The sequence below is a fragment of the Priapulus caudatus genome, unplaced genomic scaffold (genome assembly GCF_000485595.1).
Source record: "Priapulus caudatus unplaced genomic scaffold, Priapulus_caudatus-5.0.1 Scaffold184, whole genome shotgun sequence".
In the NCBI taxonomy this organism is placed as follows: Eukaryota; Metazoa; Priapulida; class Priapulimorpha; order Priapulimorphida; family Priapulidae; genus Priapulus; species Priapulus caudatus.
The window spans coordinates 238,404-255,354 of record NW_014577245.1 but is presented as its reverse complement, the minus strand read 5'-3'; the positions used below and the strand labels follow the sequence as shown (position 1 = coordinate 255,354).

The 16,951-nt window shown below is 42.2% G+C and overlaps 2 protein-coding genes across 3 annotated transcripts in view; one reads left to right on the top strand and one right to left on the bottom strand.

Moving 5' to 3' along the window:
• Positions 1-156: 156 nt before the first annotated feature.
• The window catches only part of LOC106806899 (myotubularin-related protein 9-like), a 32,425-nt gene continuing 15,630 nt past the window's right edge, over positions 157-16,951 (bottom strand). For both annotated transcript variants that reach the window (XM_014809043.1, XM_014809042.1), the window contains exons 2-15: positions 13,335-13,494; positions 12,364-12,523; positions 11,573-11,730; positions 8,886-9,014; positions 7,966-8,122; positions 7,081-7,185; positions 5,779-5,904; positions 4,967-5,069; positions 4,162-4,300; positions 3,446-3,530; positions 2,850-2,919; positions 1,593-1,692; positions 865-992; positions 157-412 (exon numbers count right to left, since the gene is read on the bottom strand). In XM_014809043.1, coding sequence (XP_014664529.1) covers positions 307-412; positions 865-992; positions 1,593-1,692; positions 2,850-2,919; positions 3,446-3,530; positions 4,162-4,300; positions 4,967-5,069; positions 5,779-5,904; positions 7,081-7,185; positions 7,966-8,122; positions 8,886-9,014; positions 11,573-11,730; positions 12,364-12,523; positions 13,335-13,481 — 1,713 coding nt within the window. In that variant the 5' untranslated portion in view covers positions 13,482-13,494 and the 3' untranslated portion in view covers positions 157-306. The remainder of the gene's footprint in view (positions 413-864; positions 993-1,592; positions 1,693-2,849; positions 2,920-3,445; positions 3,531-4,161; positions 4,301-4,966; positions 5,070-5,778; positions 5,905-7,080; positions 7,186-7,965; positions 8,123-8,885; positions 9,015-11,572; positions 11,731-12,363; positions 12,524-13,334; positions 13,495-16,951) is intronic.
• LOC106806883 overlaps positions 16,257-16,951 on the top strand; it is a gene marked incomplete in the record, with an annotated part of 4,064 nt that continues 3,369 nt past the window's right edge. The window contains 1 exon segment of the mRNA XM_014809021.1: positions 16,257-16,913. Within this exon segment, the coding sequence (XP_014664507.1) occupies positions 16,606-16,913 (308 nt within the window).

Here is a 16,951-nt window from a genome sequence, read left to right as displayed (position 1 = left end):
GGACGGACGGACGCACGGACGGACGGACGCACAATCGATCATGCGATTCTACAAGCTGCATCCGACTACGTCAGATGAGCTAAAAAGACAATGGAAAGAAGCGACTGCTGTTAACAGCAGTCGCTTGCATGCGCACACCCGGTAAAGCGTGCGACCGATCGCATGCGGTTGCAGGTTGCAGCGACGAGCAACCAAAAGTCGCAAGTCTGCGCTAGGCTTAATGTATACGTATATTGAGGTTACGAGGTTGCACTGGATGGACAACGATGGACAACTGATCTCTACTTATTCATCGCCTCACCATATTTACGACACGGGGGAGGTGCAAGCCTCGGATGCCACCTCCATGCTGTTGCCATCTGCTGCCAGCAGGCCTCTATCCACCGCTTCCTTCTGAAGGTCTAGCAGCTGCCTGCAGATGCATAATGAAATATTAACGAGTTAAACTTCCTCCATGCTACAGTGTTAACTACTTCACACAGCCATATCGTGCTCACTAGACCACACAATACACCACTAATGATCCATTGATAATGATAGCACCTACGATAACTCAGTAATACATATAAATGACATACAATAAAACAAATTATAATAATATTGAAGATTAATCAATATTTATTTATTTGTTTTAAATATATAAAATTAAAAAATACGTGACACATTAACAAATATAGGTAAGCACACCACTGATCTATATATAACATCAGGGGTTACTAATGGCAAATTTGTCATTATTAACTCCTGATAAAATATATATAGATCAGTAAAGCACACACATAGTATGTGCTGCCCTCTCTCTGAATGTATGCTCAACATTTCAGTCTCACATTTACAGTGCCAGCATTCATCTGAAACACGCACCTTCGCATTCTAATAACCTTGGTTCGCAGTTCCTTGTTGTGCTCTTTGATGCTTAGTATGTGTTTGATAGTCTCCTGTTGGGTACTGTTATCCTGACTCCAACGCAGATACAGTTCTGACCACAATTCCTACAAACACATACAGGAAATTCATATGAAGCTATACTGTTCTATCAAAATAAACCAGGCAATGAGAACTCTTATACTGTTAGGTATGATGCACTCACTGTACATAGTTGGGAGATAACTTCAACAAATATATTTGACCCTGACTAATCTCACATGGATAGTTACACGGGTAAATCAATAATTGTGAAACAAGTTTAATGTAAATAATGCAATGCCACTTCCGGCATGGCATGTACTCCAGAGTAGCCAAGGGCATAGCCAGGAATTTGGATTGGGGGGTCCTCGGGCGAGTAACAAGTTTTTTTTTAGTTAAATGTAAAAATAGTGCTTTAAAATCAATTTAGACGCTGTTTTGTTGACAATACTATTTCTTCTGCAGCTCTATACAACGACACCTAACCCGACCATGCTGTCTTTCTTTTCTTTTTTTATTTGTAAAAAAAAATTTTGATTTTGATTTTGATTGGAAGGTCCTAGGGCCCCCAGGACCCCCCTGGCTACGCGCTTGAGAGTAGCAAACTACATTACCAACAATTTTACTGAAGTGAAATGACATATGAGAAGGGAAAAAACAGGAAATCAATAACTAGGTACACCCACCAGGCTTTGAGGGGCAACAGACGGCCATATGACAGCTTTGTTCGGCTCATACATGGGATTCAGATAGTTCTGTAGCACCTCTGGTCTATTTAGCCACGACCTGTAACACAAACAATGCTTTACAGAATCGGTTACAGCCCTATAGACCGAAGGTCCGATAGACCGAAGGCCAGATAGGCCGAAGGTTTATTCGAATACGCAGTAGTTACACGTCCGGAATCGGTCGCCTAGCCTCCAGGCTACGCATCCGGACATCCACTGATGCCGTATTCGAACGTGAATATGCCGCACATCCACCGATGCCACTATAAATCATATAATGCCACTATAAACCATATATATGCCCTAACCCTAACCTTAACCCTAACCCTAATTCTAACCCTGCCCCTTTGCAATATTCGGTCTATCGGACCTTCGGTCTATAGAGCTGCCCCCACAGAATCTATGTAAGCAAATATGTGACCCACCACACCGAACCAGGTCTTAAGTCGCATGGCCAAGTATTGAGCTGCGTGCATGATGTATAGTAGAGTGGGTGAATTTTTTCCAATTTTAAAATTTTGCCAAAAATTGGTTGATAAATACCTTATCTCTCTGATCTGGACAGTGACGAAATTAATAAATAATAATCCTAAAATGTGTTTTACAGCACTTTTTTGAACACTGCCATCTGCTTGGCTTAACTTGTTTGTTCACTTTCAAACTCATTAGTCTCAAATTATACGTCAATTTGTCCGGACAAATCCGGCCATGTCTCCAGAACTAAACATGATATCAGGTATCAAAATGAAGCTTATGGAGTCAGGAATCTGAAAATGTGCATAATCCATATCAGCCAAAATGCGACTTAAGACTTGTTTCGATGTGACGGGTCACACATACATGCAATATCATCCATCTGTCTGCACACCAGACCTTACACACTACAGGTCTGTTTCACAACTTTGACGCCATGCAACCCATTTAAAAAATTCATTCGCTTCTTCAACCAAAAGACACAGTTGTTGCTTTCATTAATGCACTGTCATCAGAAAAATTGTCCATGGGAACCTGATGAGAATGAATACACTATCATACAGTATCTACGTGACATAGATAATACATGTCACCATGTTTTTAGCAAATTTTTTAAATATATATAAGCGAGATGGAATCCTAATGGTGCCGATGGAATTTCGGAAATTTTGCCGATGGAATCGAAACAATTTTTATTCAATGGAAATATGCTGTGCATGCTGACATGCGCCGCACACTCACCACAATGAAACTGTCTTTTGATGAACTCCCAGCTTTGTCTTCTCAGCCTCACTGTTGCAGAGAAATGTCCCTGCAAGATATAAACATTACATATAACAAGATATATACAACATATATACAAGATATATAACAAGACATATAACAAGACATATATGACAACATATATATGACAAGACATATAACAAGATATATACAAACATTACATATAACATTATATATACAAGATATAACATACTCTGTGTACTGATAAAAAAATGATAACAGTGCTGCTGCTGCTGCTGCTGCTACTACTACTGCTGCTGCTGTTGCTGCTGCTACTACTGCTGCTGTTGTTGCTACTACTGCTACTGCTGCCACTACTACTGCTGCTGCTGCTGCTGTTGGTGGTGGTCATAATATTACTTATGATGTGAATGAGGTTGAAGGTAACAGCAACGATGAAGAAGATATAAATATTTTCTATCAAGAATACTAACCACCACGGGGTGAAAACATTACATTTTAAATTAGGCTAATAAGCTTTTACCATCTCTTTCTCTAAGAAGCAAGTATGAGATGTGTATAGTGCACGTCGTTCTGCACAACTTTCCACTCACCGAACTGAGATGCGTATGCATGTTCAAACAGTAGTATGAGGAATTGCGTGTTGAACTCAAATGAACATGGGAACTGCTGGCACACCTGGAACAATTTCATATTTCCCACATGAGCCACGAACTCGTAGCGTTTTCCCAGATAGCTATGAAGCCATCTATCTATCTGTCTGTCTGTCTGTCTGTCTGTCTCTGTCGGTCGATCTATCGATCGATCGATAGATGGCTATTTATCCATCCATCTATCCATCCATCCATCCATCCATCCATCCATCCATCCATCCATCCATCCATCCATCCATCCATCCATCCATCCATCCCACTATCTAGTTATGAAAGAGGTAGTTGATAATATCTATCACATCAGCTATTTACCCAATAGAATTTACAGTTGCTACTTTTGATAACAGTTTCCGATAATCACTTAATTTGATTAACAGATTTATCTTTTCATCAGACGATGTTTATCGATACAACGAAATTATAGCCACATCTTCCATATTTCACAACAGCAAAATGCTAACGACACTGCTGACCATTCGAACACACAGCCCTCGTAATAAGGGATGTCAACAAATGACTCAACAATGACTCATCCACGCAGAGTACATTTCACAGTCACAACGGCAACACGAGACGCAGGAAACATCGGTCAGGACCATAACAGCTGAACCATGCTGGGACCGACACACGGACTTATGCTACATAAGTCATCTTACCTGCCACACGCTGTCCAAGAACAAGAGGAAAACTGGAGCCTCGTAGCGACTGCGTACGTTACTGAATGCAGACTTTCCACAGCGCTCGTTAAACGGGTGGCCCGCCTGCACCCACTCACGCTCCACAAGTGCTTCGAACCTGTTAATTAATCCAACTGAGCACAACTCCCTCTAGAATAGATACTTCTAGCAGTAGAAAAATACAGCCAGAGTACTTTGGTTGCTGTGTGGTTTGTAGGACTGTGGAGCAGCTGCATTAGCGACATCTACCTCAAGTTAGTTAACTTATTCAGGACCACGGGTGGAACATGTTTCACAGAAACAACTGACAAATTCATTACTTACAGCCCTCGACATTAACGATGGCCAATTGCCCGGGACAAGTGAAAGACTACGTCGGACAAGTTATTCTCTTGGCTAGTTGCCCGCTCGGACAACTACAAAATTTCCAAGAACTTTGTGTAAAATTCCTAACATCCTTTGAGCCAGGGCGCTATCGCACGACATTTCTCACGTTATATTTTCGAAAGTCGCCGTAAAAAATCAGCCCGCAACACCCGTATCTGTGGCTGGCACATCGTGGCTGCGTACGTGCCTGCTGGCTGGGGCGGCATTGATTGAAGTGCAGGGGAGGGGGTGCACGGATTGTTTCAGTTGTGTGGTTCAAACAAAATTCGGACAAGTAAAAATTGCTTCTTGTGGCCCGACAGGACAACCAGATCTGAAAATAAGTGTCGAGGCCTGATTTAATTCTTTTTTAAGCTTTAATACACATGCGAGCGTGACCGTGCTTGTATAAACTTACCCCCGTACTGTGCGGCAGTCTGGGTCGAGTATAACCTGAGCTAGAGACGTCACTTGTAGAGTAGATTCGGTTCCCTCAGTGCCGTGAACTAGCACGGATGCACCTAAAACATCAGAAAATACGGCTTAAAATCAAGGTATCAAGTCAATGCAGCTTTCAGTGATGAACCTTTTTATGCAATATAATATATTAATGAAAAGTATAGAAACGTACAATCACAAACAGAAAACAAAAGAGAGTAATACTAGAGATTGCATAGAAGAGGAGGGAAACACAGAGATAGATAGATAGATAGATAGATAGATAGATAGATAGAGAGAGAGAGAGAGCAAGTGTAGAAAAGGAGATAGAGACTGGTGTGATGTATACAGGATGCGGGAACATGCCTGATGCGCGGGAATAGCGGCTAACGCTCCATTAGGAGTGTTCCCAACTTTGTTATCATTAATGATTAATGATTAATGATTGATAATCCTAACCCTAACCCTAACCCTAACCTAAATGACATTAAACCACAAACTAATATATGACCATGACCACATATATATATATAGATAATATATACTAATAATATTATATACTAGGTAAGTATATGCTATACTTAGTATATACTAACAATAGTATATTATATAGACGCATACTAAAAGTTTATCTCAGTTAGATCCAAATTAAGTTAAAAATAACTTACACTGACGAAACTTTGTTAGTTATTTTTAACTTAATTTGGATCTAACCGAGATAAACTTTATTAGTATGGGAACTATAGAGATCCGATTAAATTATTCAACCATATATAGACGCAGTAGTCGTACCTTCCTTGTCGACGCACTGTGCCGTGAGGCAGGCACAGGTCAACACGTCCTTGATGTGTGACAGCCAGCCAGACGAGTCCAGCCGTGACAGCCACTTGTCTGTGCTTGCACGCGAGTCACTGCACGCTGAAATCACACGAGTTATGTGCTTTAGAAATTGGAATTCGAATTTTTTGGAATTCAGAAATAACGACGTACCGTATTTCTGGGGGGCGCAGGACGCATTTTATCTCTCAGAAAATGTCCTGAAGATTTAGGATTTCGAGTTAAAATAAGGTTTTCGCCGTTTTGCAACATTGTATATGTATACGTGTAACTAGTAAGCAATGTGGTAAAATCTCAGAATACTGCTTCGTAAATTTAGCTGAGAAAGTCATAAAACGTTTTACTACGGTACCACTATGTTTACTATGTACACTGTGGTACTATGTTTAACTAAAATTGTTTAGCCAAGATACAGTATATTATACACCTCAGTAGAAATCAGGAAATTTGAGGCGTAATTCTAACATCTAAACTTTGGGTGCATCTAATACACCAGAGCATTTTATAAGTATCAAAATACCTAAATTTATTACAATCTAATACTTATAATAAATTCATCCTTTTTTGTTGTGCACAACTGGAGCAGAAAGAATGGCCCCAGTAATCAGGATTTTTGATCAGACATGCCCCATATAGCTGTCCCCCATCTCACCATCAAATCTACGTATATATATATATATATATATATTTACTAATTTATTACAAACAATTGCAACTATTACTTAAGGAATGAATATTAAAAACATAAAGGTGAATATATAACTGGTAGTGGCAGTCATACATACTGTATGTAATACAGTATAATATTATGTATTCACGCCGCTATTGTCTGTCATTGCTACTTCGACATGCACACGTTTACTATCGAGTCGTCTTTAAATAGGATCAAATTTACATTTAAATGGCTGCAATGCTGTAGCGAATATATGCTACTGACGCTCATAGGGTCTATGTCCCCCAGCGTACTATCGGAGGGTAACCTGGGTACGGTTCGATATATCGGAACGTACCCTGCATGGTAACTATATGATATGGTTAGGGTTAGGGTTAGGGTTAGGGTTAGGGTTAGGGTTAGGGTTAGGGTTATGGTTAGGGTTATGGTTAAGGAGTAGGCGTAGGCGACTCCCTAGACTCGTTAGTGGAGTAGGCGAGGTACGGTCCGGCATATCAGATAGTACAAGGGTACCCTCCGATAGTACCCTGGGGGACATAGACCCTCTCAGCGCTGCTGACACGTGGCAGACAGCATGGACACACCTTCGATAAGCTTGCAGAGCGCCTCTTGCAGCACGGTGTGTCTCTCCATTGCGCGATGCACTCTCTTCCACTGCGAGTAGTTTGCTTCTGGCTCCCACCCGCCACCTGCAGTGCCAGTCAACCACCGTCAGCCATGTTGGAATCGTGACAGTAGTAACAAGAGTGACACGACTACACAAGCACGTCATAATTAACATTTTTAACTCACAGCACTGAGTAGGAACAAGCTGGCTCATACATCGATAACGTCTCACTCTGTCACTCAATCAACCGAATCACATTCTCACTTTAGATAATAAACCCCGATACGACGTTGAAAGGGGAATTCGAACAATTCTGCGGACAGATCAATTCATATTCCATAGTTTTATTGAGAATAAAACATAATATATATTGAGATTATTGATATTGATATATTGAGATATTGGGATAAATTAATGTTGAGTTATATTGAGTATTATTTAAGAGAATAAAATAGCACATAGATCAATCCATTATGTTGCTCCTGATTATTTCACGTAACGACGTCATTCTCGATCGCGTCACGCATGGCCCGAGCAGGTCTGGTAGTGATGTTTATTCTGATATATATGTTACGACATACATCGGCACAGCAGTACATCTCCCTGTCTCTATTCCTTTCCTTCCTCTCCTCCATCTCTCCCCCCATCTCCTTTTTTCCCCGGCCTCTCCCAGCCTCTCCCTTATATATCTCGGGCGCCACTTTTCCATGGCCACGTGCTCTCTCTCATTGGTCGGTGGACATCGTCCACTCACAGGCTAACTGGCCGTATCGATTGGTCACCGGTCTTATCCGGTCTGATCCAGTTCAGCCTGCCTCACTATGGTGCAATCGCTATTGTGTCTTGCATCATTTTGCATTACCTCTGCTCTTGGCCATTTGCGCGACGCTGGGACTCCGTGTGTCGATGATGTAGCCCTTCTTGCCGGCTCGCAGCGACGCGTTGAGAAGCTGCTCATCCTCCTTACTGCGGCGCCCACTGGTGCCGACCAGTGGCTGACCGCTGCGCATTATCACCGCCTGAAACAAGAGTCCCCATTACATGTAGTCCTGCCTAGCGACCGTACCAGCCGTAGTTAATTTATGTTGGCAATTGATGATAATAATTTATGATGGAAATGAAATCGAAATGAAATAAATAATAATTTATGATGGAAATTAAAGATGGTATGTGAAATCGGCCTGAAATAACGTCCCCCTATACTTGTAGTCCCCTGTAGCGACCGCACCCAGCGGTAGTTAACTTTCGTAGCATTGCCTAACCACAAACATCGCTATTAGCTGGAAGAATGGTATGTGACATCAGCCTGAAATAACGTCCCCCCTATACATAGTCCCGCCTAGTGACCATACCCAGCAGTAGTTAATTTCCGTAGCATTGCCTAACCACAAACATCGCTATAACTGGTGCTGAGAGGGTCTATGTCCCCCAGGGTACTGCCGGAACATACCCTGGTACTATCTAATATGCCGGACCGTACCTCGCCTACTCCACTAACGAGTCTAGGGAGTCGCCTACGCCTGCTCCCTAACCCTAACCCTAACCCTAACCATATCAGATAGTTACCAGGATACGTTCCGGTATACCAGACCGTACCCAGGGTACGTTCCGGCAGTACCCTGGGGGACATAGACCCTATGAGCATAACTGGTACGTGAAACCTGAGCGTAACACTACTTGCACGACTTATCGATAACAGCGCATCATCTCAAGCTGTAAAATCCTATATCCTCGCGATTACCGTGGTGTTATAGGTCATAACAAGCAGCAGCTTATATTTACCCCGTTATCGTTGTGGTAATAGCTAAGCACGGGGAATCGGCCTCTGTCTCTGAATCCAGCAGACGCAAGCAGCAGCTCATCCGACACAGACTTGGGTACGGCCACGGCTGCTGGGTACGTCGGACACACCTGAAACATCGCAGGTAAACATATCACTAAACACAGTGGCGTAGTTAGGGGGGGGGGGATAAAGGGGGCCATGGCCACCCCTGTTAATCCAAAAGTTAAACAAGAGCCGCAGAGCGTCTGGGCTCATCTGAGGTCTGTTGCTACGATTATAAACGTAAAATTTCAGTCCGTGCGTAGTACCACATTTGTTTAGGCGCAGATATGCAGACACGCAGTTGCGTACACATCATTGTTAGGACACGCCCACTATCGCAGATGGAGGGTAGGGGGAGGGTGGGGGGAGGGGTGGGGGAGGGTGGGGAAGGGGCGGGGGAGGGGTGGGGGGAGGAAAGGGAGGGTGGGGGGAGGGGCCTCTAATAGCAAAAGCAGTTCACTCCTTTGTTAACAGTCAACAAATCCATGTTTAACCCTCCTCTTGAGGGTCAAAAGATTATCCGACACTTACTCTTCGCATGTCAGCAGAAGGGACATTTCATGTCCTTTCAATAAAGCCATAAAAATGCTAGGTCACCGCTGAAACAAAAAGTTTTTCAATCGCTCCGGTCAGACCATGTCCTCAGAAAATGTCTAAAATTGCCCTGTGCCCATTGACCTTTGACCTGTGACCTCCAATTTCGGCACAGTGATGGCTTTTCCTACCATGATGCTATACACAGACTATCACGAGCCTAGGGTCGAGCCGTTTAGATTTGTGCCGCAATTCTGCATTTCCTCCCTATACCTTAAGTTAAGGAGGAATGTTCCCCCTTCTTTTACACCTCTTGACCTTTGACCTTTGACCCCAGCTCGACAGCCCAACTCGTTTTGACGATCCCCCGACGTCCCGAATATCGTGACCGTACGTCGAGCGGTTAAGATTTGTGCCCAACTGTTGACGCACGGACGGACGGCCGGACGGACGCACGGACGGACGATCAAGCGATTCTACAAGCTGCATCTGACTATGTCAGATGAGCTAAAAAATTGAAAAAATAAGAATTGTTCTACTAAAAAGAGAATTGTCGTAGTCAGAATGAAGGCTGTACATGAAGGCTCAAATACCATCGCCTGCGATCTACATTTTCCAAATTTTCTGGGGGAGGACCCCCATAAACCGCCTGTTTTCATCCCTCCGGAATCCTGGATCCGCCACTGAACACTTACATATCTTGGAAGCAGGGAACAAAAATGTCGCCTTTTTGCAGGGCGCCCAAAACAAAGATTGGAGAGCTGAGAGGTGGGGGAGCGTAGGGTGTGGAGAGGGAGGCGGAGGAACCATTAAAATATTAAGTCATCCACTATTTTGCGCAGTTCGCTGTTTTTGGCCCCCCCTGTTAGAAAATCCTGGCTACGCCACTGACTAAACAGACACTATTAACGATAAACAGTCAAAAATACCTAACCTCGCATGCTAGCAGGTACTAACTCATGCTGCTACTGCCAGAGAATCTATCTATTCAGGTAACTACTAATATACACGAAGTAACTTTACTGCATTTTACTGTTTTTCATCTTGGAATGTGCACACATAGACGGGACAGTTAAAAGATACTAGCAACATTCTGGACTTCCTCAGAAGGAACCTACATAAAACAAAGAGTAGAACCAAAGAATGGGCATATTTCATAATAGGTTAAACCTGGAATAATGCTCCTCCATGTAGAGCATATACGACCAAAGCCAAGCAGAAGATAGAGATGGTCCAGAGGCAAGTGGCAAAATAAACCATCAAGAAGTACCACGACAGCAGCGGTGCGCCCGACATGCTAGATAAATGAGGGGAGGGGGGCGGGGATTGGGAGTCATTGGATACAAGCAGATCCAAGACTCATCTGGCCATGCTTCACAAAATTCCCGATGATCTAATCGACATGTCATCTGCTCATTTTACTACACCGGCACCAGATCCAACCATTCCTAAATATGTCAATGCTTCCATTTCCACCTTCCTTCCACGTTCCTTCCTCCAGTTTCCTTCCAGATACAATGTCTATGTAAAACATGCTATCGGCTGCTATAGCCAATGAGCCCCACCTTGGAAATTTGCAAGAAGAACTAGCCACCCTACCCCTACTAGAGTCGTGAAGGCCAATCTGCGAGTAGTGTTTAGTGAGGGCGTGGGGATGTGCCAGCCGAGTCATTTATCCAGAAACCCCCATGGTAGCCGGATCGGTTTACACTGTAAGGCACAGAAAGCAGTGGGGGAAACTCCTTGGCCTTCCTTCTCTTTCCCCTCATACTTTTCTTACTAATTTCCTATTGCTTTTTCCAACATGTACTACATTTTCCCCTACTGTCTCGTGAAATTTGTCTGTCAACTGCCAAGTAACATCTTGGGAAATAATAAAATATGCTCCGATTTTATACATGGACAAATAGATGGATGAATGGATGAACCGATAGACAGACAGACAGGCAGGCAGACGGACAGTCAGAGACATACAGATAGATAGTGAGACAGATCAGTTATGACACTGTGCTTACACTAAACAGCAGGAACGTCAGCCAGGGGCTGACAGGGGCTGACGTTTCAGCGTGGATCATCTGCGAGAAACTAGGATGAGTAAGAAGAGGCTTACACTAAAGTCCTTGTTTACACTGCTGATCCTCCAGCTATGGTCAGCATGGGAAATCAGGCGTGTTAGCTCACTGTCCACCTGGAATGCCTGCCAGCCATCTTCCATGATGTCGAACTGCCGTGGACGGAAGTAAAATGGATACCACAGGCTGACATCTTCTGCAATTCACCAGAACGACAATATATATAACTAAATAAAGGCTGTTTAGAACTGCGACATTACCTATCTGCACTTTTAATCATTCTTGCATATTCATTTGCGTATAGCACAAAGATACATTCATGCCTTCTTCACTGTAAAGACCTTATGCCATAATGCTGATCTAGCAAATTATGTTATTTCAACAAAAGCTTAAATGTAGATAAAATGCAAGAATTAGTAAGGCAACATTGTCGTCCCTTGATGTTACAATTTTACTTTCACCTATTGTTAACGCTGGCTCAAATTACAGCTAAACCAATTTCACTTTTTTCAAAATTTTTATGCAGTGTAATATACAGTTTTCACCCCATATACGTACATTTTAAAACACTCGTCGAAACACCTGCCTATTTCACTGCTAGTCCAGTCAATATAGCAAATTTGAGGGGGTAACCGACCACTAATTGCAAAAGAATTTATACCACTGCAGTGCACTTCAGTATGGTCCCCTAAACACCATACCAAAAGTCCCCGAAAATCCTAGCATGGGAAAGTGGTCTAATTTGCATAATATGCACTGCAGTGGAATAAATTATTTTGCAATTAGTGGTGGGTGAAGGTAGTATTTTGACTGGACTATCCGGGCTTACCAAGGCTTGACAGCACCTCTATTGAACCAGCAATGTTGAACGTCTCATCCTGACCAGGTATGTCGAGACGCAGGACCTGAAAGTTCTTGCACTTCACTATCACTGTGCCTCTATTGGCCTCCAACCTCTTCTCTATGCAGTCAATGTTCCGATGTAATAGCTGCAACAGAGAGAATTTCTAGTAAGCTATATAGCCACGTATTAAATCACACAATAAGTAAACTCGAACGAGTCGATTCGCAAAATTGCATTTGCGAATTTGCACTTGCAATTTTTTTTCGCAAAATTGCACGTGCATGAATATATTTTTTCGCCGTTTCTTGATCATTATACTAGTTAAGTATAAGGCAAAAAACTTGCACAATAGTTGCACATCGTACATCTTGCATGAATGCACTGAGGCAGTCAATAACAAAAACGGGTCTATCTCAATCACAGCACAACCTCGTGATATAACAGTGGAGGAACCATCTAGCTGATATAAACCAATTTCATTATACTCCTCAGGGCCACAGGCTGAGCATATTCCTGGAGGGGGGGGGGCAAAATTTCATGACTCAACTGTGAAGTAAAGATGAGCGACCGGCGCAGCTCTTGATCGACGTCCATAGTGTGGTAGGGGTAAGTCTGAGACAACGCTTTCACGAATAAGTGACCAAAAAAAGAACGTTAGGGTTATTTTACAATTATTAGCTAAGCTTATTTTTCAATTTTGTTCCAAAATCTAGGGGGGCAGCCCTTGCCCCCCCCACCCCCACCCCCCAGAGGCTACGGCCCTGCTGCTGATGTTACACAAGGAAGTCATGCCCCCTGACTAAGGCTACTGACTACTGAGCTACTGGCTACTGAGGCTATGACATTAGCAGGTACTACGCCCTAAGGGCCACGCACAACTAGGGTATGCAGAGCGAACGCATTGTAGCGACTACAAACAGCTGAACAGAACCAAAAACCAGACACCAAACACGCACCCAGAGCTCTTCGTGATTTCCAGTGCGGGAAGACAGGATAAGGTGGTGACCGGTGACACACAGGGTACCGTCGACTGGTTCCTGGAACGGTCGGTTAAGGACTACTCCGTCCACCTTAGGTGTCTTTATCAGTTCTACGAACTCCATGCTGCTTCAGTTCCTGGCATCATAGAGATGAACAATATATGTTAGCAGTCATTTAGAGACTGCACATTTCCGCTTCAAAATTTGCCAAATTCCGTTTCGGAGATTACTAAATTCCACTTCAATTCCGTTTCAGCAAATTTCTACATTTTAATTCAGAAATAATTAAAATTAAGAGAAAACACTGATGAATGCCTGTTCAACATATACAGCACTGATGAACCCGATGCTTGGAGAAAAAAAAGCCTGGTCAATTTGAAACTGTAACTGTCTTGTGTTGGTCGTTATGCTAAATTCTGAGTTATGATCTGTGAGTTGAGAGTGATTTGAGCTGTTTTAAAGATTATTTTTGTGTTTTGGGAGGTTATTTTTGGTGAAACTGGTGATTCCGTTCAGAGGGGGTGATTCCGTTTCAGAGGGGGTGATTCCGTGATTTCCGTCCATTTTCCGTTTTCATGGAAATATGCAGTCTCTAGTCATTGCTATTGTATGGACACCAGACTATAAGTATATAACATGCACTTTTGGCATTTCCCATGAGAAGCAGTTATACAGTGAAACCATCTGTATAGCATTGAGTTTTCTATAAAGGAGACTTTTGTTGTTTCCCGGACATGCACGGTTAACTTATCGTTTTACGTGTACTACTTAAACGTGCATGTAATAGAAAATGTGCTACCATGTAATGAATGCAAATGTCGAGCTTTGGAATTGCTATTTAAATTAAATGCTGTCCGTACACAGTATCTACTTGCATGTTTGCATGTATTTGACTGTATTAAAGAGCAAGCGCAATATCCATTTATATGTGAATATTTCTAATAATTTTGGTATATGTTGGGTAAAAATGTCCATATTTCACGATAGCATGCATAAATCATCCTAAAAAATAAATCCTGCGTAAACAATGAAAAAACGGCACGTTCCTTAGTTTCATCCACAAAACAGATTCCCACTTTAATCGAGCCAGGAGAATTTAATTACGAAAGAGCAAGAAGTTACGCGGTGGAAGTTTCTAAAAGACACAAGACAGTTGAATATCGGAATGATATTATATAGGTCAATGAATGCGCAGTGAACTGAGAACCAGAACGTAATTAGTCTAAACACCGTCACGCTTGGTTAGAGGAACGAGATGGGGAACGTATAGAGAAAGCTACGTGAATATGAATTTTCGTGGGGGGGGGCACAATATACAACTTTTCTTTGTATTATACTGTTCTAACGGCATTGTTTTTAATTCAATTTTTTTTATGAAACATCAATTTTCAGTGGGGGGGCACCTGGGGGGGCACAGCAAATTTTTGGGGGGGGCACGTGCCCCCCCAGGCCCCCCCGTAGCTACGCCCCTGACGTCAAGACATCCCTTTATCTTCATCGAACCAGCGTCAAATTCGAGAGAAATCGAGGTGTAACGATACACATGTGCCACGATTCGATTCGATTCACGATTCATGCATCACGATTCGATTCACGATTCGATTCGATTCACGATTCATGCATCACGATTCGATTCACGATTCGATTTTTTCCTTAAAGACAAAACCATTTTTTTTGTCAGACATTTATTATTTTCTACAATGTGTGTGATTATAATAAAAGTCCAAAATCAACACTATATGTTTTGTATGTTAATTTATATAATGAACGTTGAACATTCTTTATTGAGCAAGTCAAGTTAACACCAACTAACAATGTCAACTCACTAGTCACTACGGACTGTGTGAGTGAGTGTGATAGACATAAACATTAACCAATGAACAAAGTACACAAAGTAATACTGTTCTAAAAAATAAAGACTAGAATGTAGTACCATGACTCCATGAGTAATTTAGTACATAGTACATACAACCCAAACTAATATCCATTGCACTTTGAACAATGAACAATCAGCAATGAGCATTGAGCAAGTTATCAAAAAGGCAACAACATTAAAAACAAAGTAAATTATAAAGACTGACTAGTCATAAAGCATGAAATAGCAACAAGTAACAGTCTTGTTTCAACTTTCAAGATATGCAAAACTTACACGTAAATAAAAATCGAATATCGATTTAAAAAAAAAATTAAAAATTAAAAATTAANTATGTCATTGTGACATGATAGTGGTGCGTGTAGTTTTAGAGGGGGGGCAGTAGACAGGATTTAGGCCGGCAGTAGCAAGGAGTAGCCAGGCAGTATAGCCCGGCAGATATGTGCAATATTTGAGGGAATTGTGATTTTTATGATACAAGCATGAGCTTTGGCACACTGTTAGAGCATGCCCTAAGGAAGATTTTTGGCTATAGGGCCATCGCATATTTGTCCCATGGCAACAATGCCGGCCATTTTCCAAGATGGCCACCATTCAAATCCATTATCCTTCATTTTCAGTTAATATTCAACATAGAAACATAATCTTGGTGTCTAAACCAACATTATCGGGGTCAAGGAACACATTGCAATCAAAATCATTATCGGTCGGAGGCCGCCATCTTGAATTTCAAAATGGCCGCTATTCAAATCCATTATCATTTAATATTTCAGCTAATATTCAACATAGAAACATGATCTTGGTGTCTAAACCAGCATTATCGGGGTCAAGGAACACATTGCAATCAAAATCATTATCGGTCGGAGGCCGCCATCTTGGATTTCAAAATGGCCGCTATTCAAATCCATTATCATTTAATAATTCAGCAAATATTCAACATAGAAACATGATGTTTGTGTCTAAACCAACATTATCGGGGTCAAGGAACACATTGCAATCAAAATCATTATCGGTCAGAGGCCGCCATCTTGAATTTCAAAATGGCCGCCATTCAAATCCATTATCCATTACCGATAACTTCCTATAAATTAATGTCGTTCAAACGTTCCTCTGCAACACACAAATACACCGCACGCACGCAGCTGTGCAAAAACAACTAGCATATAGAGACAATATAGAACTATAGAACAATAGGAATATAGAACAATCGAATATAGAATATAGAATAGAATTTAAAAACAACTCTATATTATAGTTGTTTGAGCACAGCGGTGGTGGCAGCTGACATACATTCCTGGTGGTTTCAGCTTATGGTACGTGGTGCTAGAGATATAATACATACTGTTCTCAAGTAGCATAGTGAATTGAGGGACAATGGCGAAACTATTCAAGGTGGTGGACCATAATGAGCCTGGAACATCAGGCACAAAGTGCCTGACCACAGACTGGAACAAATGTGTTCTGTGTCAGGAAGGCAGAGATGAGATGCTGAAATGTCCATCTAATTCAGCACGTGCCACAGGTTGCGCAGGATACAAGAACATAGCCGAGCATCTTGTAGCCTTCGACAAGATCAGTTGCTTGCCACCAACACTAAAACTGTCACAACTGGATGAGGGTCAGGGCATCGAGGCAGCATTCCGGCATCACAAAGCCAAATGGCACGACTCCTGCAGACTGCACGTGGTTTCTCTCCATTCGCATATGAAGTGAGGAACTT